This window comes from Eulemur rufifrons, chromosome 7, assembly GCF_041146395.1.
Source record: "Eulemur rufifrons isolate Redbay chromosome 7, OSU_ERuf_1, whole genome shotgun sequence".
NCBI classification, from domain to species: domain Eukaryota; kingdom Metazoa; phylum Chordata; class Mammalia; order Primates; family Lemuridae; genus Eulemur; species Eulemur rufifrons.
In genome coordinates this window covers 279694942-279716973 of record NC_090989.1, presented here as the reverse complement: position 1 = coordinate 279716973, position 22032 = coordinate 279694942, and the positions used below count along the sequence as shown (strand labels likewise).

General features: G+C 44.5%; 1 protein-coding gene across 4 annotated transcripts in view; it reads right to left on the bottom strand.

The window, feature by feature from the left end:
* The window catches only part of SPTAN1 (spectrin alpha, non-erythrocytic 1), a 62927-nt gene that overhangs the window by 23287 nt on the left and 17608 nt on the right, over positions 1-22032 (bottom strand). For 3 of the 4 annotated variants that reach the window (XM_069476879.1, XM_069476880.1, XM_069476881.1), the window contains 24 exons: positions 20675-20808; positions 20359-20503; positions 20128-20282; positions 19369-19504; positions 17470-17571; positions 16176-16313; positions 15473-15583; positions 14823-14900; positions 14527-14682; positions 14105-14309; positions 13481-13662; positions 12570-12813; positions 12257-12379; positions 11478-11695; positions 10432-10524; positions 9955-10089; positions 8663-8811; positions 7166-7225; positions 5811-6009; positions 4064-4168; positions 3604-3627; positions 2849-2884; positions 998-1045; positions 196-287 (listed from right to left, as the gene is read on the bottom strand). In XM_069476879.1, the coding sequence (XP_069332980.1) occupies positions 196-287; positions 998-1045; positions 2849-2884; positions 3604-3627; positions 4064-4168; positions 5811-6009; positions 7166-7225; positions 8663-8811; positions 9955-10089; positions 10432-10524; positions 11478-11695; positions 12257-12379; positions 12570-12813; positions 13481-13662; positions 14105-14309; positions 14527-14682; positions 14823-14900; positions 15473-15583; positions 16176-16313; positions 17470-17571; positions 19369-19504; positions 20128-20282; positions 20359-20503; positions 20675-20808 (3068 nt within the window). The remainder of the gene's footprint in view (positions 1-195; positions 288-997; positions 1046-2848; positions 2885-3603; positions 3628-4063; positions 4169-5810; positions 6010-7165; positions 7226-8662; positions 8812-9954; positions 10090-10431; positions 10525-11477; positions 11696-12256; positions 12380-12569; positions 12814-13480; positions 13663-14104; positions 14310-14526; positions 14683-14822; positions 14901-15472; positions 15584-16175; positions 16314-17469; positions 17572-19368; positions 19505-20127; positions 20283-20358; positions 20504-20674; positions 20809-22032) is intronic. The other variant, XM_069476882.1, reaches the window with a different exon arrangement.

Sequence of the window (22032 nt, the reverse complement as noted above, 5' to 3'; positions counted from 1 at the left end):
AAAAGCAAAAGAATACGCATTCATTCACGCAGCAGTATTTACTGAGCATCTGCCCTGTGTCAGGAACGGTCCTGGGTGCCAGAGCACGGATAAGATCCGGCATTTCCTCTGCAATCTCAGTCAGCAAGTCTGGGGCTGTCAGTGTAAACCAGTCAGTCACCCGTTTCCCTCCCCCAGCCAGGGCTGCCCCCTCACCTGTGGAACCTCTGCACTTCATGAGCGCTGCCCAAGAGCTGGCTGCGTTCCTCAGCCAGCTGCTGCAGGGACCGCCATCGCTCATTCAGCTCCTGCGGGAGGACGCAAAGCATCAGCTCTGCCGAGACCCCTCTTCTGTTGCGCCCACAACCAGACGGTGAAAAGTGGCTTAAGGTAAAGGCTAAGCCACATATAAGTTCCTCTTTCCAACATTCCCAGCTGAATAAATTAATATACAATAACAGCAATATTCTAGAAAGTCAGAACCAAGCCAACACTGGCCACTTTGATGGCTCCAACACCCTAGGAACACCTGACCTGGAATCACCTTTGAAGCAGGAGGAGATGCAGCTAACTTGTCCTCACTCTTGACTCCTAGCCTGGTGCCTGGCATGTGGCAATTACTTCGTAAATAATCGCTGAGCGGATAAATCCCAATGAGCCGGCTGCCTCCGGACACATGCCCACCCTGCCCGCAGGCCACAGCAGGCCGGGAAGAGCCAGCACTGCAGGACCCTGTACTGGAGGCAGCAAGGACGCCGGCCACTGCCTTCCTGAGAACAAGCTCCTTACAGCTCCCACCTGAGGGAAAGGCGCGGCAAGGCTTGCTCAGGTGCTGAGAACTGGCAAGCTCCTGACCAGGAAAGCCAGCTAAAGCCACCCAGTGACACTCCTGAACCCAGGACAGTGAGACATGTCACAGCTCACCTGACTGACTAGGACAAGAGCTCCACTGTGGACAGCGAAGGAAAAGACTGAAGGAAACGAGGAAAAACCAGGGGAGCTCATCACTGCTTCTTACCTTGATGGAGTTAAAAGTGGCCACGGTGTGCACCATCAGACGAGCAGACTGTGCAGGGAGGAAAGAGACAGAGACCTGAGCTGCCAGTGCCGCTGAAGGGGCCCGATGGCCAATCACGGTACCTTACAGGACTACTGTCAACATTCTGAGCAGAGGCATTAATACGAGTACGAACCACTAGAAAGTTATGAAAAAACCCCAAAGTCTGCATTCAGAATCAGCTCAATGATTAATTTCACCTGATGAAGAGTGAAAAAAAACAGTGATGAAAACTGTAATTATAACAGCTGGTTGGACAGGAAAACACAGCTTAAAGACTTGTGATTAGTGTCTTTTTCTTATCCATACTACAGAACACCCCAGAACCAATACTAAATTTAACAAATGCTGGCAGCTGAGACTATTTAAATCATCAAGTGCACTAATAATCATTTGCATGTCAAATTATGGTTACTGGGCTGCTAGTGTTTTTTGATAGTGTCCCTTTGAACGAGGGGCAACAGCTTTACCAGAGGCAAAATAAACTGGTGAATTAGTTTTCTTCTCAACAATGTAGCTACTTCTAAAAGTCTAAAATCCCTTGGGATCTTACAGCCCATCTGAAAGAAACTGCTCATGGACCACATTATGATCCAGGAGGGCTCAGCCCTGATGCGAAGTTCAGCTCATCAGATGTTCTGGGGTCCCCAGGTGACACTTGCAACCAATGTGGGTGTGTACACGGGTCAGAAGGCAGACCTGCTGCCTCCAGTCCTTTCCAGAAAGAGGAGGTATTGGTGTTTACAAAGATATCTAAAATACAGTTCTGAAAGAATACTGATGTTATCAGAAACACTGTGCTGAAGGGTCAGATAAGTAAGGTTGTTGCCCATTCATACCATCAATGATGAAAGTTTGCTGCATTAGAAAAATTAAGATTGAGAAAAGGAAAGTTGAATCAAAGGAAAAATGTACCCCCACCACCCCCCTGCAATTTGAAGCCTATCTGATGAAGAGAACAGTCGGAGCCGGCAGGGGAAGGAGGTGGAAAGACACAGCTGCCATCAGCCTGGGTCTTCAGGACAGGTCAGGCAAGATGACTGGGTGGGCGCAAAAGTATGCATAGGAGGGGTGTTGATAGGCGGCTTTTTGTTTCAGATTTTGATGCTTTACATTTCTGGAAGATGAACTTTTATACAGTAGAAATCTGCTCTCTAACTTGCCTATAATTCTAGTGACATGTTCCTGAAGAGCTGGATCAGGAGGGAGGATGCTAGAGTTAACACAGACAACCAGTGCCATAATCACGAGTACAAATACGGCACATGAAAAACCTTCTCCCCTGTATTCCTGGTCAGAATTACGCCCGTTCTAGATTTGTCTGGCATAATGCCTCCTGCAGCTGGTAACCGTCTCTTGCTGCTTTGCATCTCGCCTCTAAATTTGGTATCTTCTCTGGAGCCTTTCTTAGGCTGGGAATGGAAGGTCTACTCCCCTTTCCATTCTCGGGCGTTCTGTGCTCACGTCCTTTCCCCTGGACTTCAGTCTTACCGGTGGGCCCCCACCTGCCGGTGCAGTGCCCCCTGGGAGGCATAACCCGGCACTGACGTGGGCAGTAAACTTGACCTAACTGTACTGAGCGTTTGAACGTGAACATCTTGCTTTTGCATATTAAACATCACATTTTAAGAAATAACAGATTCAAAGAATATATTAACAAGGTCTCAAAGAAACCAGTCCCATCAAGTCCAGAAATGACCAAAGGCTCAAGGTAGGCTGAATACTCAGAGAACGGCACACCGGAAAAGGGCACAAAACACTTCATGCTCCTGTAAAACCCTTGGAAATAATAATTTGCAAAGGAGGTCTTACCTTCCACGGGGAGGCTGTCTTGGAATCAGCTTCATCCTGTTCAAAGGAGGAGGAGTTTAGGCCGTCATGCAACTGAGCACAAGACAACAAAGCACCTGATCTTTCCTTTTAATGATGCTAGTATTTCCCCAGGGCAAGTTCACAAATAAATTAACCAAAATAGCATCTCCCCTCTGTAATTTAGAGCTTATTATTGCCTAAAAACAAACTGCAAGGATGGCTGAGAAAAATTAAGCAAACAAAGAGGAGAGAAAAATTCCAATTTTTTACACAGTAGAAGAAATAGAGAGAATGAGGAAATTTCCTAAGAAAACTATCAACTTTTCTTTATGTCATATTCATAGGATTATATGAAAGAGGTAATAAACCTAAACAATAGCTATTTAAAAAATTTTAGAAAACGGAAGAGATAAAAAAACTTTTTAAGAGCTGGGCTTGGTAGTGGATACCCGTAAGTAGTCTCAGCTACTTGGGAGGCTGAGGTTGGAGTGTCACTTGAGCCCAGCACTTTGAAAGCAGCCTAGCCAACATAGCAAGACCTTATCTCTTAAAAAACAACTCCTCCAATTTTTTTGGTCTTTTGGAGAATGGCAAACAGAAATCAATTTCTGGTATTTTCCACAGATTTTTATACACAAAAGACATCTCTGAGGTTCAGGAATAGAAATCCTCATGAAGAAGCACTTAACTTTATATTCTTCCCACGATCTAAATCCTTCTCATGTTCAAGTTGCACAAAGAGCACCTGGACTTACCCTGGGCATCATGCCATACACCTCCTGCAGGGAGAGAGAGAAACCAGTTTTATTATTAGAGGAAATGCATATCTCTCAGCAGAACTCCTTACTATCAAACCCAAAGACCAAGAGATAATTACAAAAAGATAAAGTGAAATGTTAACCCAACTGTCCAGCAGAACTTCTTAGAGTTAAGTATTTATACATAAAACTTTTTGTTTATTTAAGGAACTCAATAAATTACCATTAGTTAAGGGCCATACAAGCATAAGACAACTTTCATAACCTTTAATGGGCTTACGGAGAAGCGAAGAGCCCTCCACTGTATGAAGGTCAGGGATATCGGTACAAGGACCTGTCCTACAGCCAAGCCACAGTTGTATACATTGAAAAGCTGCTTGTTGGGCTATGAAGGACATAGGAAGCAACCAAGCTGCTTCCTCATGGCAACAAAGTCTTGCTCTAAGAAGACGCTCACCTGTTGTTGCACGGCCTGTACCTCCTCTGCCATTAGACCTTCCGACTCCAGGTCTTCAGCCACCTTGTTAATGTCCTTCAAGCGTGACTCATTGGCTTTCAGATCCTTTAAAGTAAAAGCTATAATAACTAAAACCCACAATAGCAAGTCAAAGGATGAAAACAGATAGTCATGAACTATGGCTTAAACCTATAAAGATCTGTTCAACACCACGAAACTTCTTTTGGGGGAGAGGAAACAATGTTTTAAAAATGTGATGAAGCCAGGCATAGTATCTTGCACCTGTAATCCTAGCACTTTGGGACGCTGAGGTGGGAGAATAGCTTGAGGTGAGGAGTTTGAGACCAGTCTGGGCAACACAGTGAGATTCTGTCTCTGCAAAAAATTTAAAAATCCGCTGGTTGTGGTGGCATACATCTATAATCCCCACTATTAAAAAGGCTGAGATGGGAGGATTGCTTGAGCCCAGGAGTTTGGGATCAGGCTAGACAACATGGCAAGACCCTGTCTTTGAAAAAATAAAAATAAAAAAATTGGCTGGGTGGGCCTGGTGGCATGTGCCAGTAGTACCAGCAACTTGGGAAGCTGCAGCAAGAGGATCACATGAGCCCAGGAGTTCAAGGTTGCAATGAGCTATGATTGTTCCATTTGTATGCCAGCCGGGGTGACAAAACAAGACCCTTTCTCTTAAAAAAAAAAAAAAAAAAAAAAAAAAGGAAACGGTGATGAAAATTTAATGTAGCCTCAGTAGGAGAAATTAGCTCCCTCCATCTTAATTGGTTATAGGAATACTTTTAAACTGAGGAATGAATAAACAGTATGTGGCATATCAATACAATAGACTATTATTCACCAATAAAAAAGAATGGAGTACTGATACATGCTACAAGAAGGACGAATCTTGAAAATATTATACTAAATGAAAGAAGCCAGTCATAAAAAGTTACATAAAGCTGGGTGCAGCGACACATGCCTGTAATCTCAGCACTTTGGGAGGCCGAGGCATGAGGATCGCTGGAGGTCGAGAGTTCGAGACCAGCCTGGGCAATATAGTGAGACCCCATCTTTACAAAAAATTAAAAAATTAGTTTGGCATGGTGGCATGCCTGCTGTCCCAGCTCCTCGAGAGGCTGAAGCAAGAGGAACACTTGAGCCCAGGAGTTTGAGATTGCAATGAGCTGTGATGATGCCACTGCACTCTAGCCTGGGAAACAAAGCAAGACCTTGTCTTAGGGGGGGAAAAAAAAGTCACATAATATGGGATTCCCTTTACATGAATTACCCAGAATAGGTAAACCCAGAAGCAAAGAACAAATCAGTGGTTGCCAGGGACTGCTGGGTTGGGGTGAATGGCAAATGAATGACTCCTTAATGGGTATGTGGTCTTCTTGAGGTGACGTTTTGGAAATAGAGGTGATGGTTGCACAACATGCTAAATTACACTAGCATGTACACTTTAAAATGGTTAACTTTGTTACGTGAATTTTATCCCAATCCAAAAAAAATTCTTTTATACCTTTTTAATTTTAGATTTAGAAAAGTTCTTAAAACAACATGTAGAGAAAAGAGCATGTCTTTCCTTAAAACTAACCTGGTCCAAGAAAAGTATCAATTAAAAGTAATTTAAAAATAGCTACACAGATGATGTATGTAATCTATGTAATTTTCATTCCACTAGTCTGCAGTCAAAAACCAAGAGAATCAAATCTTTCAACAATTTTCAGCTCAGCTACACAACTACCCATACCTTCTGGAAGTCATCAAACTTCTTCTGTAGCACCTCAACCTGCTCCAAGTCTGCGCCGACCTCCTCACTTGTCAGAGCAGCTTCCTTCTCGTTGATCCACTGCTGTAGTTCGTTTGCTTCACGGAACAACATAAATTTCTTGCAACTCTTCTCCAACATGCCTTTCCGCTTTTCACCCAGTTCCAGCAGAGAATGGTATCTGATGTAATTGGAGAGGTGACAAGGGACAAGGAAAACAGTTAGCGTCCTGCAGATGCTAACACACGGGCAAACCACCAGACGTCTCCATGATGTGGCTCCAAGGCTAGGAGTTTGTAACGATGATGCCCTGGTGACAAAGTCTCAGCACGCATATGAAGACAAAGATCCCAGGTGCCCACTCCACAGCCTCAGGGATAAGTGTGCACTGTCTTCTTCACAACTAGGTGGCCAGAACAGCCAGGCACGCCCATCCCAAGGCTAATTCTGAACTTAAAACGTCACAATCACAAATGAGTGAAACCACACGTTTAGCACAGAAACACAGGTTCATGCGACTGCAGCCGAGATGAGATGAACTTGGTGGGCATGATGCATACGGAGGGTTTTTTCCCTCATCTTTCATAATTTTCTGAGTAGCCCCTGGTGGGGAGTGAGGTGGGGGAAAGCACACCAAGCTTTAAATAGCCTGATACAGGATGTTTGTACCTCTGGATCAGCAGGACATTTCTAAAATGATGTATTTTTTCTCAGAAAGTTTTGGCAACTTCAGAAGGAAAATCAGGCAGAATATAGAGTTATCTGTACCATTTTGTTATATAGAAGATTTATCTTAAGAAAAATCAAAGAATATTCTATCTCTGGGGAACGAAAATACAAAAGGCTGAACTCCTACTATCTTTGGAGACATGAAAATGACAAACTTAATTAAAAAAAAAAAGTTAAAAAATTTTTTAAAAATCTAGAATCACCACATAAGCTTTCCAAACTGAAATACAAAAGCAACAAGTTACCAAGAATCAGAGCACTTTAAAGAGAGGGATTTAACTACCTTCCTACTAAGGAAAACTATAGAACGGCCTTCGGGTTTGCCGCTGACAGTGGCTGGTCCACTACAAAAACCAATGGGAGGGGACCCGACACCACTCTGAACACACAGCTGCACACGGAAGCAACCGGCGAGGTAAGCAGTCACCAGCTGACACGGCTGCCCCGACCCCGCTTCCCTGTGCGCGAAAGCTGCCGCGCACACACGCAGTTCCTCCCACCACCTCATCTTTCTGGATGAACGAAGGCCGTGGAGAGAAGCGGCAGAGGGAGAATGGACGGGGTAGCAGTGGACGCGGGGTGCTCAGCAAGGCTCTCAGCCTACTCACAGTTCTTCCACCTGTTTCATACGCAGAGATACACTGCCGGCCTCCTTAGTTATGCGTGTCCTGCACAGAGGGGGCACAGCAAAAGCATGCACAGATTAGTGGGATTAATCCACAGGGATGAGAAGCGGCAGCTCCGACTGGCGCCAGGATGGTGGATGCGTAAAGTGGGGGAGGCTGAGGGGTCATTCACAAGCTCTCAGAAGCAGTCAAGGCTATGAATGAAACCACAGTAAAGAAACAGCAGGAAACTTAAATTAGAGGGTTAGTTCACCTTCATTTTCCTGACAAGTCTACCATACTTAAGACAGATTTTTCTGTACTGGAAAAACCGGTAACTTCACAGAGCAAGGCCGGGAACCACTGGACTGCCCTTAGAGAGAAATCTTACTGAGTGCTAATAAGCAATTTAGCCATGTATCTACTTTTTTGCTCTCATATTTATGCCTCAGGCCACTGGTAAGAACACAAACCAAAACCTCTCATGATCGTGTCAACAGTAACGGAGTCTATAAGCGCACAAATAACTTTGGGCTTTTTGACGATCACTGGAGTCAGAAAAATTCCATTACTCTATCTAAACTCTAGTGGGAAATGTATTTAATGGGTATTTCCCAAATGTCCAAAGCTGTTGATTTCATTAACATAGAAAGAAATGCCCTAATGGAGGGACGCGGGTCAAAACGGTGGCCTAGCTATATGAAAGAGGACATAGCCATTTGATAAAAAAATAAATCCCATTCTCAGAACACAAAGCCATGGTAGAAAGAGAAGCTAGGCCGCCTTCCAAAGGGGTAGGTATAGCTGTAGGGGAGTGGAACATCTGAAAATCTAATTTCAGAAAGCATCTCAAACCAAATCGAAGGCAAAGGTTAAGATGGCAATGATTGGCCGGGCGCGGTGGCTCACGCCTGTAATCCTAGCACTCTGGGAGGCCGAGGTGGGCGGATCGTTTGAGCTCAGGAGTTCGAGACGAGCCTGAGCAAGAGCGAGACCCCATCTCTACTAAAAATAGAAAGAAATTATATGGACAGCTAAAAATATATATAGAAAAAATTAGCCGGGCATGGTGGCACATGCCTGTAGTCCCAGCTACTCGGGAGGCTGAGACAGGAGGATCGCTTGAGTTCAGGAGTTTGAGGTTGCTGTGAGCTAGGCTGACGCCACAGCACTCACTCTAGCCTGGGCAACAGAGTAAGACTCTGTCTCAAAAAAAAAAAAAAAAAAAAAGATGGCAATGATTATAAAAATTCTTTTTAGTTAAAGAAACTCATGAACATTAGTAGAAAAAATAAAACAAAGGAAAAGAAGATATCAGTTAAGGATCTGAGGCTCAAACGGGGGTCTGCGGGCTAAAAGTAACCTGGGGTAGCAGGAGGAGTGCAGGTGGGCTCAGAAGCCTCGGGACACGCCTGAGGCTGGGCCCATGTGGGATGCAGGGTGAGCACTCCACCCACCCACCCACCCACCACCCTTGGCGGCCGAGAGCATGGTCCTTACTGATTGTCAATCTGCTCTTGCCGCAGTGCTATGCTCCCTTGCTCCTCTAGCAGGTTCTCCCGGGAGGCTGACTGGGCGGGGTCCAATTTCTTCACATACGCAGCTGGCACAAAACCCTGACGATCATTCACTTCCACTTTCCACCAGTCCTAAGGGAAAAAAGGGAGAACTGAAAGCAAACTCCTTCTCTGAGAGAGGGAGAATCCAAGAAGGCCTGTGTGTGTGCGTGTACGCACAAAAGAGAGCTCCGATCATTGAAGAGGCCCATGACAGTATGAAAGTCACTTCGAACAATGCTTGAAAATTTAGTCCCTTGCTGACCCTGCCTGGAGAGGGTCCCAGATGCAACGGCAATGCCACCCACAATGAAGTCCAGCCTTCTATCTGCTCAGACACTCCAGGGCTGTGCCGTCCAACACGGCTGCCACTTGCCACATGGGCACACTGAACTTCCAACACGTTGGAATTAAATTTAATTAAAAAACTCAGCTTCAAGTGTTTACTATCACACATGGCTAGCAGTTACCTCGGAGGCAGCGCAGACATATAAAATTTCTACCATCACAGAAAGTGCTACTAGACAATGCAGCTCTGAAATCAACAGAGGAAGGATATGAATCACAGGATTCCTTAAATTCTCATGACAAGGGTAAATGAGGTGCAGGGCTAAGGAAGCTCTTATTTATTTGTTTATTTTAAAGATTAAGCATACAAGTAGCAAGCAAGCTCTTAACAATGGTTGAAAATGTTTCTCTAGCCTTAACTGAAATGGGAGGGAGGCTCCTTTTCAGGATCGGTCAGATAATCTGCGGTAGATCATGAGCCTCACTTCAAGGCCACCATCCAACCAGAAAGTGCCAAGGAAGAAAGGCTAATGAGCTCAGATTTATATATTATTCAGCTTAGAGAAGACAAAGTCGGCAGGGTGAGGTCATAGCTGTCTTCAATTATCTGCTGGGCTGAGATGGAGCTGCATAATCTAGAGTAGGCACCAACAGGTACAAGTTTATAGAGAAGCAGACTTTGGTTCAACAGGTGAAGAATTCTACCTAGAGATACCTGATCATGAAAAAAGCTATCCTTGACTCTCTACACTAGACTTGTGACCTTCTTGATCACATGAAGTCCCGGATAAACGTATATTAAGTAGGGGATTGATGAGGAAACTCTAATACCTCTGTGAACTCTAAACTAGTCTTATACTGGGGAGACATATCCCCCAAAGACACCCAACTAAGCAAATGCGGTACTGCTGGTGGGAAACACACACACAATTACACTCTATGCCTTGCCTTGTTGGTGCTATTGAGTAAGGTGAGAATATCTCCTTTTTTCATGGTGACCTCTCGAGGACTCTTCTCCTGGTAGTCATAGAGAGCCAAGACCAGCTCCTTCCCCGTCTCATCATCCATCGGGGCCACTTGTTGCTAAAACCCAAAGGAAAGGCTGCACAGTTAAAGGATGTCCACAGCGTGTCGTCTAAGCACACAACATCAACAGCTGTACCAAAATTAACAAATACACATTTACGACAGTTCTTCACTGAAGCTGTAAATAAAGCCTGATCCAAGGACTTTAGCTCTTTGGTATCTTTTAAAAATCTCATTTTAAGCTCTCTGTAAAACTTAGTGTCACAAGAGTTAACAATAAAGTCACAGGAATGTTAGCCATGATCGTAACACTTGCTGCTCATATCTGGGTCCCCTCAAATTTCCTGCCCCCAGTACTCCCCTCAACCCATAACTGCTCAAAACTAAAGCCAAGTTTACCCGGCACGACTGTGCTTGCTCTCGCAAAGCCTGGATGCTGCTGCCGTAGGCACTGAGATCCGACATCAAAGCTTCGTGTTTCTTCAGCAGAGCCTGAAACCAAAACCACACGTGGAGCACCCACACACGGAGCCCGAGCCTCCTGTCCCCAGCTGCCTTGCCAACTGTCACCCTCACTCAAAAATCCTTTATAGTTACATGATGATGTGATCACCTCTGGCACTTGCACTTTCATTTTTAAAATTAAACATTTAATTTGGGAGAAATATTGTGACTTGTATTATCTTTTCACCCTGCTTTTATGTATTTAATTGTGCAATATTTGAAATATACAAAAAGACATAAAGCACATCACACATATTGGTGATTCCTCCACCATTCTTAAGAAATAAGACATTTCCACTAAGCTGAAGCTGGCTCCGTCTGCTGCCCCTTGCACCTCCAGCCCCGGTGCTTCACCATTTCCCACTGACACCGTCTTCAACGTCTGCCAGGTCTCCCATCTTTTGGGAGAATCATATATAGTTCATATCAATACTCAACTCATTCTGGTTTTTGTGAAGATAGGCAAGAAAAGAAGTAGGTATAGGGATCTATACCTAGACCTTTATGAACAAAATTTAAGAATTTTAATCAAAAAACAGATGACCAGCAAAAAAACAATTGCACGTATGTAAATATGTGACTGTACGCTGGTATGCTGGTATGTATGAACACGTGTATGCTGGTGTGTTTGTAGGTGTGTGCGTATGTATAGTTACACATGGGCATATGCATGCGGGTATGGTGGCAGGCATGTAAGCATGCATATGGCAGAGACCACAGAAGAACAAGAACGGCCAGTGCTAACAGTTGAAGGTGGGTGACAGATAGTCATCTCTCTCCTTAGGTATGACGGAATTTCCACAATAAAAAGTAAAAACTGGATTAAAAAAGAATCACTGTGACGCTGCAGCGTGCAAACATCACCACTCCTCACTTGCTTCTCAATCCAAGCCCCGCTCCGTTACCCTGGCAGGCACGGCGCTTCCCAAACTCAATGTTACCTCGGCAGAGTCCTCGTCCTTGCCATAGTCGGTGCTGCCCACGATGGGCTCCTTCTCCCGCATCCAGGACTCGGCTTCGTTGGCGTCCGCAAAGTACTGCTGGGCCTGCAGAGAGTCCTCCAGGTCCTGCCGCCGCTGGGAGGCTTTGGCCTTCAGCGCTTCCCACTTCTGGTTCAGCTCGTTAAGCTTGGCCTTCACGTCCTCTGCAGCAAAATGGCCTGGAAGGGAGGACAACAAAAAGTATGTTGACACATGGCAGAGGACGAAAGAGGCTCCTGTGTGTTCATGGCACTTTTCGTTACTACGTTTTGGTGGGCTGTGCCCCTTCATGATTCCAATTTTTATGAGAGGCTCGGATTCCTACCCTTTAACAGACTGTCTTATTTTTACCTCCTCAAACCATGACCTTTATCTAGTCTCTAAGCAGAAGATATCCCCGGCTGGCATTAGTGATAGTATCATACAGAAATAATAGAAAGAGCAGTCCCATCACGGTTCTCAGTCACTGGGACTGCCAGGTGCAGGAGCTCCCTCAGGCTCTTCACCGACTTCATCTTGCTTAATCCTCACAACTACATCGTAGGGAGGTGCTGTCATCCCCATTTCACAGATAAGAAATTCAGGCTCAGAAAGCATACGGCCTAGTCAAGGCCAGCAGTCAGGAAAGAATGGGACGGCATTCAACCCCACAGCCCAGTCTGATATGCCCAAGTGGCCATGCTCTTGGCCAAAGGAGGGGAGACACAGAGAGCAAGGCCTCATGGGTGGCGATCACTCACCTTCCTCCACCATGGCATTCCCCTTCTGCGTAACTGCCTTGATGCGAGGTTCATGCCCAGCAATTTCTGCCTGTAAAGCTTGATGTTTCTTTAGCAGATTCTGGACCCCGATCAAATCCTTGCCTGAAAGCAGAAACCACCCCCCAGTCATCCAACCATGAAAAGAAGAGTCAGCACTAACCTGTGTCTCACGGCTTCTGCCACGGCTCCCATTTCATAACTTAAACCCGCTCACTCTGACACACGTGCCCCTCACGCTGCCATGACACAGCCCTTTCCCAGCTCCTTTCGTACTTGACAGAGGCAGACTGACCTCTGTTGGTAGATGCGGCAATGGGCTCCTTCTCTCGAATCCACGTCTCCTCATCCTCAACGTCACGGAAGAGCTGTTGCAGACGCAGAGAATCGGCCAGCTTCTGCTTTCGGGCAATCATGGGCTCCTTGAGAGCTTCGTAGCGGGCCACAAGGGCTTCCTGCTTCTTCTTGATGTTCTCAGCGTCAAAATGGCCAGCATCTTGGAACTGGCGAGCCTGGATGGTGATGCCATCAATGCGGTCCTGGGAAAGGGAGAGGACGGTCTTGAAATCTCGGACCAGTGATGAGGGACTATGTTTTGCACTTTTCTACTTTGGGTGTGGTTTTATCATGTATGAAGAAAAATTATCACGGCCCTTTATGCCACTCCTGAGAATATTCTTTCTGCCATCTCCTTCCCTCACTTTGGGCTCTCAAAAAGCTCTGAAGGAAGACAATTTAATTTGAGCAGAAGCACATGCAGCACATAGAGCTATCTAAGAAAATCAATACATTTCATCCCTCCCAAAACTAGCTTGGTCTTAAATATTTGCCATTCTTTCCTCCTATAGTTTTTCTTCCTCCTTAAGTCAAGACATGGTCTTGCTGTGTCGCCCAGGTAGAGTGCAGTGGCATCATCATAGCTCACGGCAACCTCCAGCTCCTGGGCTTAATTAAGTGATCCTCCTGCCTCAGCCTCCCAAGTAGCTGGGACTATAGATGTGTACCACCATACCTGGCTAATTTTTCCATTTTTTGTAGAGATGGAGTTTCGCTATTGCCAGGCTGGTCTCAAACTCCTGGGCTTAAGTGATCCTCCTGCCTTGGCCTCCCAAAGTGCTAGGATTATAGTTGTGAGGCACCTCACCCAGCCCCTTCCTATAGTTTCTGCGTTCACTGGCTCAACACGGCCCCCAGTTCACACTCTACCTGGTGAGCAGCCACATCAGCTTCCAGCAGGGCATGCTTCTTCTGAAGGTTCTGGACATTGGTAAGATCTTTGCCATAGTCGTCTGAAGCCAAGTGACCTTCTACTTCATATAGCCACAATTCAATATCCTCAACATTGCGATTAAATTGCTGTTGCTGGTTAGCTTCACGAAGTTTTATTCCTATGCAAGGAGGCAAGTTTAATTTTCTGTTGTTTAACATCCTTCTCCTGACACTGCTCACAAACAATGGTACCCTAGTGAAGGACTATGGGTCAGAATTTTAGTTCCTCCTTCATTTCTATCACAAAGGTAAAACATAAATTGCAACCTCTGCTCTATCTTCTAGAGGAGGAACTGGAAGTATGAACAGCATTCTAGCCCCTACAAGATAAGGATACTTGAGAATTACTAACTGTCCTTGGCTCCCAGCTACCACATCTACCACCAATCGACACACTCAACCACATTTACCAAATTAGCAAAGCATCAAGAACCCAGGCCAAGTAACTCCTACATGCCCAAAGTCATCCACCTCACCTTACTGGGGCAGCATATGTACCTAAAACACTTCACTAGTTCCCCAAACATTCCTGTCACCATCCAATGTAACATTTTCTCTTACCTTTCAGTTCAGTGGCCTCTAGCAGTTTCTTCCACAAACTGATGACTTCATTCATACGAGCTGCGACCTCATCCTTGGCATAGTGGTTGACGTCAATCAGCTTTTGCCCAGCCTTCTCCAGGGCATCAATGCGGCTCTGGTTTGCTGAGAGCTCAGCCTCAAAAGCCTGATGCTTTTGTACTTTTCCTTGCAGGTTGGATGGGTCCTACCAACAACAGAAAGAAGGGGGTTCTACCTTGAACCTGAGTATGTCAAATTACCTTCATACTTACCTTTATGGGGGGATGTCTAAAATAGCTTACATTACGCTGATTTTTGAATCAGCTTAACTTTTTGAGATTTTTGAACCCTCTATTTCTTTCTTTAGCTACAATTTGTTTGTGAGAACTGAGTGCTACATAGCAATGCTAATGGTACACTACCTTATAAGCTTCATCTGTGGCAGTTTTCATCTTCTCATTGACCCAACTCTTGAGCTCATCAGAGTCACGGAAAAACTGCTGCAAGTGGAAGGAGTCAGCCAGCTGGGCCCGGCGACACATGGCTCTCTCGTGAAGGGCATTGCGGCGGCTCAATAGCTGAAAAAAAAGGATCCTTGTGAATCTCTAGTTCTTACTCCTAAAAGGATGTCCAGCTCAAGAGACCTAATGGCAACATCTGCCTTGGACGGGATACCCAAGTACAGAAAGGAAGGAGCATAAAGAAGTTGGAAACTTACAGCATCTCTGCGAGTGGCCACATCTTCCATTGCATAGTGGTTGTTCTGAATTAGTTTGGTTGCAAATTCATCTAGTGCCTAGGAAGTGAGATAAGAATTCTTTATTGGTAAGCACACTATTCCCTACCTCGGCCTCTGGAGAAAAGTAACTGGTCGTAACACTCCAAACCTTAACATACTTCAAGGTTTTCACTCTAAAGTTGGCGATGACAAGATTTTCCCCGTAACTTTTGAGTTTTTGCTTGATGTCATTAGTCAGATGTAACAAGACTGTGCTAGTTCCATTCCAGATGGGAGATACTAGATGTAGCCACTCTCCTGACAGGGGTCAGGAAAGGGGTTAACAGCCTTCCAATTCGTACTTCTAAGATGTGCTTTCAATAGGGAGAGTATCTGATGTTAACTCTGAACTACTTTGAGTGAACAGTAAATTTCAGTTCGGGGGTTTCCATCAAGCAAATCATTTCATTCTATAAAGTTATGTCTCCAACAAGATGGCATGCCATCATCACGAGATTTTAAGCACCTACAGGAGCACCTTGTACATAGAGCCTTCATCAAATCTGTTAGGAAACCTTCTAGGAATAGAAGAGACTTGTGGCTTACTCTAAGGACCATGTGAAGGCACTGACAACAGCAAGGGGTCTTACTGTAATCTTTTCCTCCTGGGCACTGAGGGATTTCTCAAAGTCCTCATGCTTCTTGAGAAGCGCTTCCACACTATCCAAGGAATCTCCCAAGTCTTCATTCAACAGGAATGCCTTGCAACAGGAAACAAAGTGGGGGGGCAGGGGAACAAAAAGAAAAAAAAAAATTAAAAAAAAAAAGAAAAGGAAACAAAGTGTTCAGAATAATGGCCTATTTCTTTGATATTCTAAGACTGGAACACAAAGGATATTTTGGCCAAAATACAAAAAGAAGGAAAGACATTCTATGGCTATTGAATTCCTAAGATCTGTTCTGGAAAGTTTAAAATCCTTTTAGATTCGCTTAAAATCAATCCAGCAACATCATGAAATCCTTGTTCCATATTCTACTGAAACTTCCTTCAAATAGCTTTTCTTGCTTCTAATTAGACTTAGATTTTGTATAACGGTAAGTTCTAAGAAAAAAATTCTCTGATAGAACATTTTATATGACACTAATCTGAAAAACGGGGCTCTTTCTGAGCACCTTGTCATCTCAGCAGGCAGAGACACTGGCAGAGCTGACGGAAGCTTGCTCAGTTCTCCCTCTTCCCCGACTCGGAACTGAAACAGTACCGAATTCCTAAAACAAAGGATGAAAGCTACCCAAGGAGACAACACAGACCTCTCTGCTCACTTAACTGGCGAGGCTCTGCTCACAGATTACCTCTTGCTTGCTCATCCAGTTGTCCACCTGCTCAGTGTCCCGGTAGAAGAGCTGCAGGTCCATGCACTGCTCGTACTGCTGCCGACGCAGCTCCCACAGCTCCAGCAGTGCTGCTCTCTCCTCAGAAAGGATGGTCAGCTGGGAGGACAAGGTCAGGGAGAAGAGGTCAGTCCCAATACCCCCCGTCAGACTAAAAGGCTGCCCTGGAATTCCTAACCATAGTGCTAACCTTCAGGCCTGTTTTCTGACTTGTAAAAAGGGAAGAACAGCATTCACTTGTATGTGTTACATTCGATATAAGAGGGATGGTCCTGTTCCAATTAATTTAGAATTAATTTATTGCCACATTATCACAAATGATTCTAGGTAAAAATGCGGAGTAAACTCCTAGGTAGAAGAAAAAGGCATCTGTGTAAAAAGTGACACAGTATAAATGGAGTAGGGACTCTCAACTTAGAAATGTCAATTGAATGGACGCTTTATAAAATATGTCAAATACATTTATGAATGCCCTAGAAATAATTTTTAGGCCCCAAAGTTATTGAGGACAAAGTCTTTCTTTGAAATGTCCCCTTAGTTTAAGTAATATTTAAAAAAATATAAAACTCATTAATTGTTCCTCAAACAATTTTATACTCTAGGATACTATGAAACTTATGATTTCATAGTACACGTATCACTTTGTAAAAATTTGTTTCCTCTTTGCTCCAACTCCTAATTGAGCTCCCTGCAAAAAGTCCCTGTAAGTGGAAAATGTGTCACACATGTCCCAGATAACAGGGATTGTCTCTCGGGCCAATCAGACTGAACATATATCTTCTTTTTAACTCTCTGAAGAGAAAGGATGCTCCTTTTCAAGCAGAATCTCTGGTAAGTTTTCTCAAGCATCATGGTGAGTACAATGTCTGGACATTTAAGGATGGATGATAGCCTTCAGAGACTTTTAGTGAAAGAATCTAATTTCCTCCACAAAAGCTCCTTTTCAGCTGGGCTCAGTGGCTCATGCCTGTAATCCTAGAATTCTGGGAGGCTGAGGCAGGAGGATCGCTCGAGCTCAGGAGTTCAAGACCAGCCTGAGCAAGAGCGAGACCTCATCTCTACTAAAATAGAAAAAATTAGCTGGGTGTAGGGGTGCACATCTGTAGTCCCAGCTACTCGGGAGGCTGAGGCAGGAGGATTGCTTGAGCCCAGGAGTTTGAGGTTGCAGTGACCTAAGATGACATCACTGCACCCTACCAGGGCAACAGAGTAAGACTCTGTCTAAAAAAAAAAAGCTCCTTTTCTACTCTCTTACCTTCTCTTTCACTTCATCTGAGGCGTAATGACCAGCAGCAAGCAGAGCCTGTCCAGACTCATCTGCAGATTTAAAGCTATCTTCATGAGCATCAATTTCACCCTACAGGGGAAAAGAGGGACAATTTATGCCCAGCATGTTAGAAAAGAAAAATAAGGTGTTGAATTTTAAATAATCATTACAAGTCAGACTATCACATGTAAAATGAACAACAGAATGAAAGATTAGGTCAGGTTTCCTAACACCTCATCAATCTAGGTCATCATTCACTGATGAATTTCTTTTCCTACTGGCTTTGCAATCCACCTCTGTCACTGTCAAGGTTGCACACACTCACCAGGCTCTGAGCTCCCTCTTCTGTTCCACTGATCTTTCTGTCTTCCTTGTTCCAAAGGGATTTATTCACTAGGATTTATAGGACCTGGTAGGGTGAGCCCCTCACCCAACTGCACCACGTTCTTCAAAATTGTCTCAGCTATTTTTTTGAGTTTTTTTCTTCCAAATCAATTTTAGAATGAGCTTATTTCATTTCAAACACACACACACCCCTACCCCTGGTGGGCTTCTGACTGGAATTGCACCAACTACCTATACCCTGGTGAGAATTTGCATCTCTACATCATTCCATCCTTACACGAGGTAAGTCATTCCATCTATTGAGTTTTTCTTTAATGGCTTTCAACAAAGTTTTATAGTTTTCTCCACAAATGTCTTACACAACTTTTCCCAAGTACCTTATATTTGCTGCTGAGATTACAAGTAGTATTTTTAAAAATTATGTTTCTGGGCCAGGCGCGGTGGCTCACGCCTGTAATCTTAGCACTCTGGGAGACCGAGGCAGGTGGATCACTCGAGGTCAGGAGTTCAAGACCAGCCTGAGCAAGAGCGAGACCCCGTGTCTACTAAAAATACAAAGAAATTATATGGACAGCTAAAAAATATATATATAGAAAAATTAGCTGGGCACGGTGGCGCATGCCTGTAGTCCCAGCTACCCGGGAGGCTGAGGCAGGAGGCTTGCTCGAGCCCAGGAGTGTGAGGTTGCTGTGAGCTAGGCTGACGCCACGGCACTCTAACCCGGGCAACAGAGTGAGACTCTGTCTCAAAAAAAAAAAATTATGTTTCTGTTGCCAGCGCAAAGGAATGTGTTTGACTTTTGTATGTTGATTTTATATCTAGCATATTAAAACTTCTCAGTAGGCTTAATGGTAAAAATAATTTTAAAAATACTGTGTACCAGCCTGAGCAAGAGCGAGACCCCATCTCTACTAAAAATAGGAAGAAATTATATGGACAGCTAAAAATATATATATAGAAAAAATTAGCCGGGCATGGTGGTGCATGCCTGTAGTCCCAACTACTCGGGAGGCTGAGGCAGGAGGATCCCTTGAGCTCAGGAGTTTGAGGTTGCTGTGAGCTAGGCAGACGCCACGGCACTCACTCTAGCCTGGGCAACAAAGTGAGACTCTGTCTCAAAAAAAAAAAAAAAAAAAAAAAAAAAAAATACTGTGTAACAGTGTCTTCCAAAATTACTTAGAAAACGCTCTTTCTTTTTAAGGGAAAGGCTACTAAGATCTCATAACTAGTTTTCTATGGAACATACTTTGGGGAAATACCAGAGAAATTTAGATTTACTCAAACCGGTTATGAAATTCAGCATTTAAACAAAGACATTTTTAAAGATGACACAGGTCAGAGGATTGAACATTGCAAAAAAATAAATAAATAAAATAAAGATGACACAGGATGGCCGTACAAAGTAGGCAAGACTAACGACAATCCTTATGATGAGAGATAGCTGTGAGTAACATTTCACCACCTCCAACTACAGGCATCACCAGACATACTGATGCATCATAAGCTAATGCCTTTACTTCTGCAAGAGCCTGGAGATACTACCTTGTGCTCTTGGTGCCTATCCAGCAGGGCTTCAGCCCCCGCCACGTCATTGGCAAGTTCATCTGCATTGATGAGGGCTTTCATCTCAGTCACCCAGCTGGTGAGGTCACGGAAGTCTGCAAGGAAGCGCTGGAGCCTGGAGAACACCAAAGGTCAGTCATTAGATGTTTCCAGTGGAGGCCCATGGTGGAAAATAGCCTCCCTAAAGCTCTGAATTGTCTGTTCTCAAAAGTCTAACAAACCACATAAACTCCAGTTCTGAGAAATACAGAACTCTCTCAATCTAGACTGTAAAGGAAAGCAAGAGAAGGCTGAAATCAATCCTTTAAAGCTTAGGTTCTGTGCATCACTGCAGTGTACAACTTTCTTGTTATTCCCAGGTTCTGCCACTGGTTAGGGAGCAGCATTCTTTTCCTTTCCAATCCCTGGCTTAATTTTAAGAAGATATTTCACATGATGCTCAGACACCTATGGAAATATTTCCACTTCTCTTAGTCATAATGCAGTGAAACAGGATGGAAGGATTTGTAAAGTTATAAATGCTACACATATACCACACTTTATACACTATCAAGTTGCTAGTCCCCAAATATAAGATACGTAAGAAAAAGTGATCTGTATTTTCTTAACAGGTGACACCTGGCAGGGTACACAGACACTTTCTCAGAACATAGAACTGAACCTTGACTCTGTCTTCCCCTCTTCTCTAAAAATATGTCAAACGATACCAGTTGTTGAGCCTTGGAGGATTATTTGCACCTGTATGAATCATTGAGCCTCGCATGTCTCTCTGCTGCCAGAGTGCGGATCTGTTCCCAGTTGGTAATCAGTTCCTCTCGCTTCACTTGAATCTGAGTAGCACTGAGAGGGTGGGACTGTTGCAGGCGGTCAGCTTCGGCACATAGGGCTTTGACCTAGAAACACACTGTCAGAATTGTTCTCCTGACCCTTGGTAACTTATTTATAGAATCAGCAGCTCTCAAAACCCACCTTGTCCTCTAAAGCAGCAAGATCTCTCTCCAGACCCTCATGCTTTCGAAGCAGAGCCTGAACGCTTGCCAGGTCTCGGCCAAAATCGTCGGAGGCCATTAGCTGCTCCTTTTCCTTAATCCAACTGATGGTCTCATCCACGTCCCTGAGAACAGAGGTCCCAGTTAATCCACAGTGATGATGATTGTCTAGAACTGGGAACATCCCATGGGGCCAAGACCCAGTCAGCTCCAGCATCTCATCGGCACATGCCCTGTGTCTCACTATGCCCATCCGGGAAGACGCCCACCCCCCAAAGCCCTCTCTGGCTCGGTACCTGTTAAAGCGCTGAACCTCAGCTGCCCCAAAGAGCTTGCCCTGCCGCTGAAGAGCCAGCCCCTTCAGCCGCTGCCAGGCTGCATTTACTTCGTCCTGCTTAGTCTTGATCAGCTCCTCCTCAGGGTGCTGTTCCTAAACAAGAGTAGAAGAGACTGCACTTGGTCCATAACCCCTGGCTTCTCCAACTAGTGACCCCTGGGTTATCTCCTTGAATTATGTGTGTTAGCCAATCTTCACCATTCTGAAGAAAATCACAGAAGAAATACTGGCCTTCTGTGTGAAATGACGTGAACTATATAACCCAAAAGAGCACCTATTTCTTATAAAAAGGAGAGATCCGTTATTTATCCTTTGTATAGTGTGGTTAGTCTATAAAGTGGTTATGTGCAAAAGTACCAAAAACTTTTCTGCTAACAAACATTTTGGATGCAACTTTGTGGTAGCTTCATCAATGCAACCATCTGCCCCAACTGCTTGAAAATTTGGTATTTCAAATGTTCATGAGGCTGGTAAGCATTCTTGCTCATACATATGATTTTCAGGGCTTACGGGTTTACTCCTGGTTTTAGACTAGAGATATGTCTTTAAAAGTATCCTTTCCCACCAACCACATTTTGGGCTTTTATTTTGTTTTTATTAAAAATAACACGCAGGCCAGGCGCGGTGGCTCACGCCTGTAATCCTAGCACTCTGGGAGGCCAAGGCGGGTGGATCACTCAAGGTCAGGAGTTCGAGACCAGCCTGAGCAAGAGCGAGACCCCGTCTCTACTAAAAATAGAAAGAAATTATCTGGCCAACTAAAAATATATATAGGAAAAAAAAAAATTAGCCGGGCATGGTGGTGCATGCCTGTAGTCCCAGCTACTCCGGAGGCTGAGGCAGGAGGATTGCTTGAGCCCAGGAGTTTGAGGTTGCTGTGAGCTAGGCTGACGCCACGGCACTCACTCTAGCCTGGGCAACAGAGCGAGACTCTGTCTCAAAAATAAATAAATAAATAAAAATAAAAATAAAAATAACACGTAAAGTAATAAAGTGAAGGATTTCAGGGTTCTTGGATTCATTTGGGAGAACATGGGCCTGGCCTGATTGCTCCTCTCAAGTACAACACTGGGATGGCTCAGGGTTTGGGGAGGTAACACAACTGTCACTGTGGAAGGGTGAGAGAGTTCTGAGAAATGCCGGCTATTCTTTCTCTTAATCACTGACCAGAAAAAGGGAACAAGTTACCAGCCCTGAAGATTTATAAATTTAAAATTTGTACCCCCCCAATCAAATTTCCCAAAAAGTACCAAATGCCTTTTAGTTCCTACTATGTGATGTTTTTAGAGCCCTTTGAACCCTGCAGTGGAAGGAGAC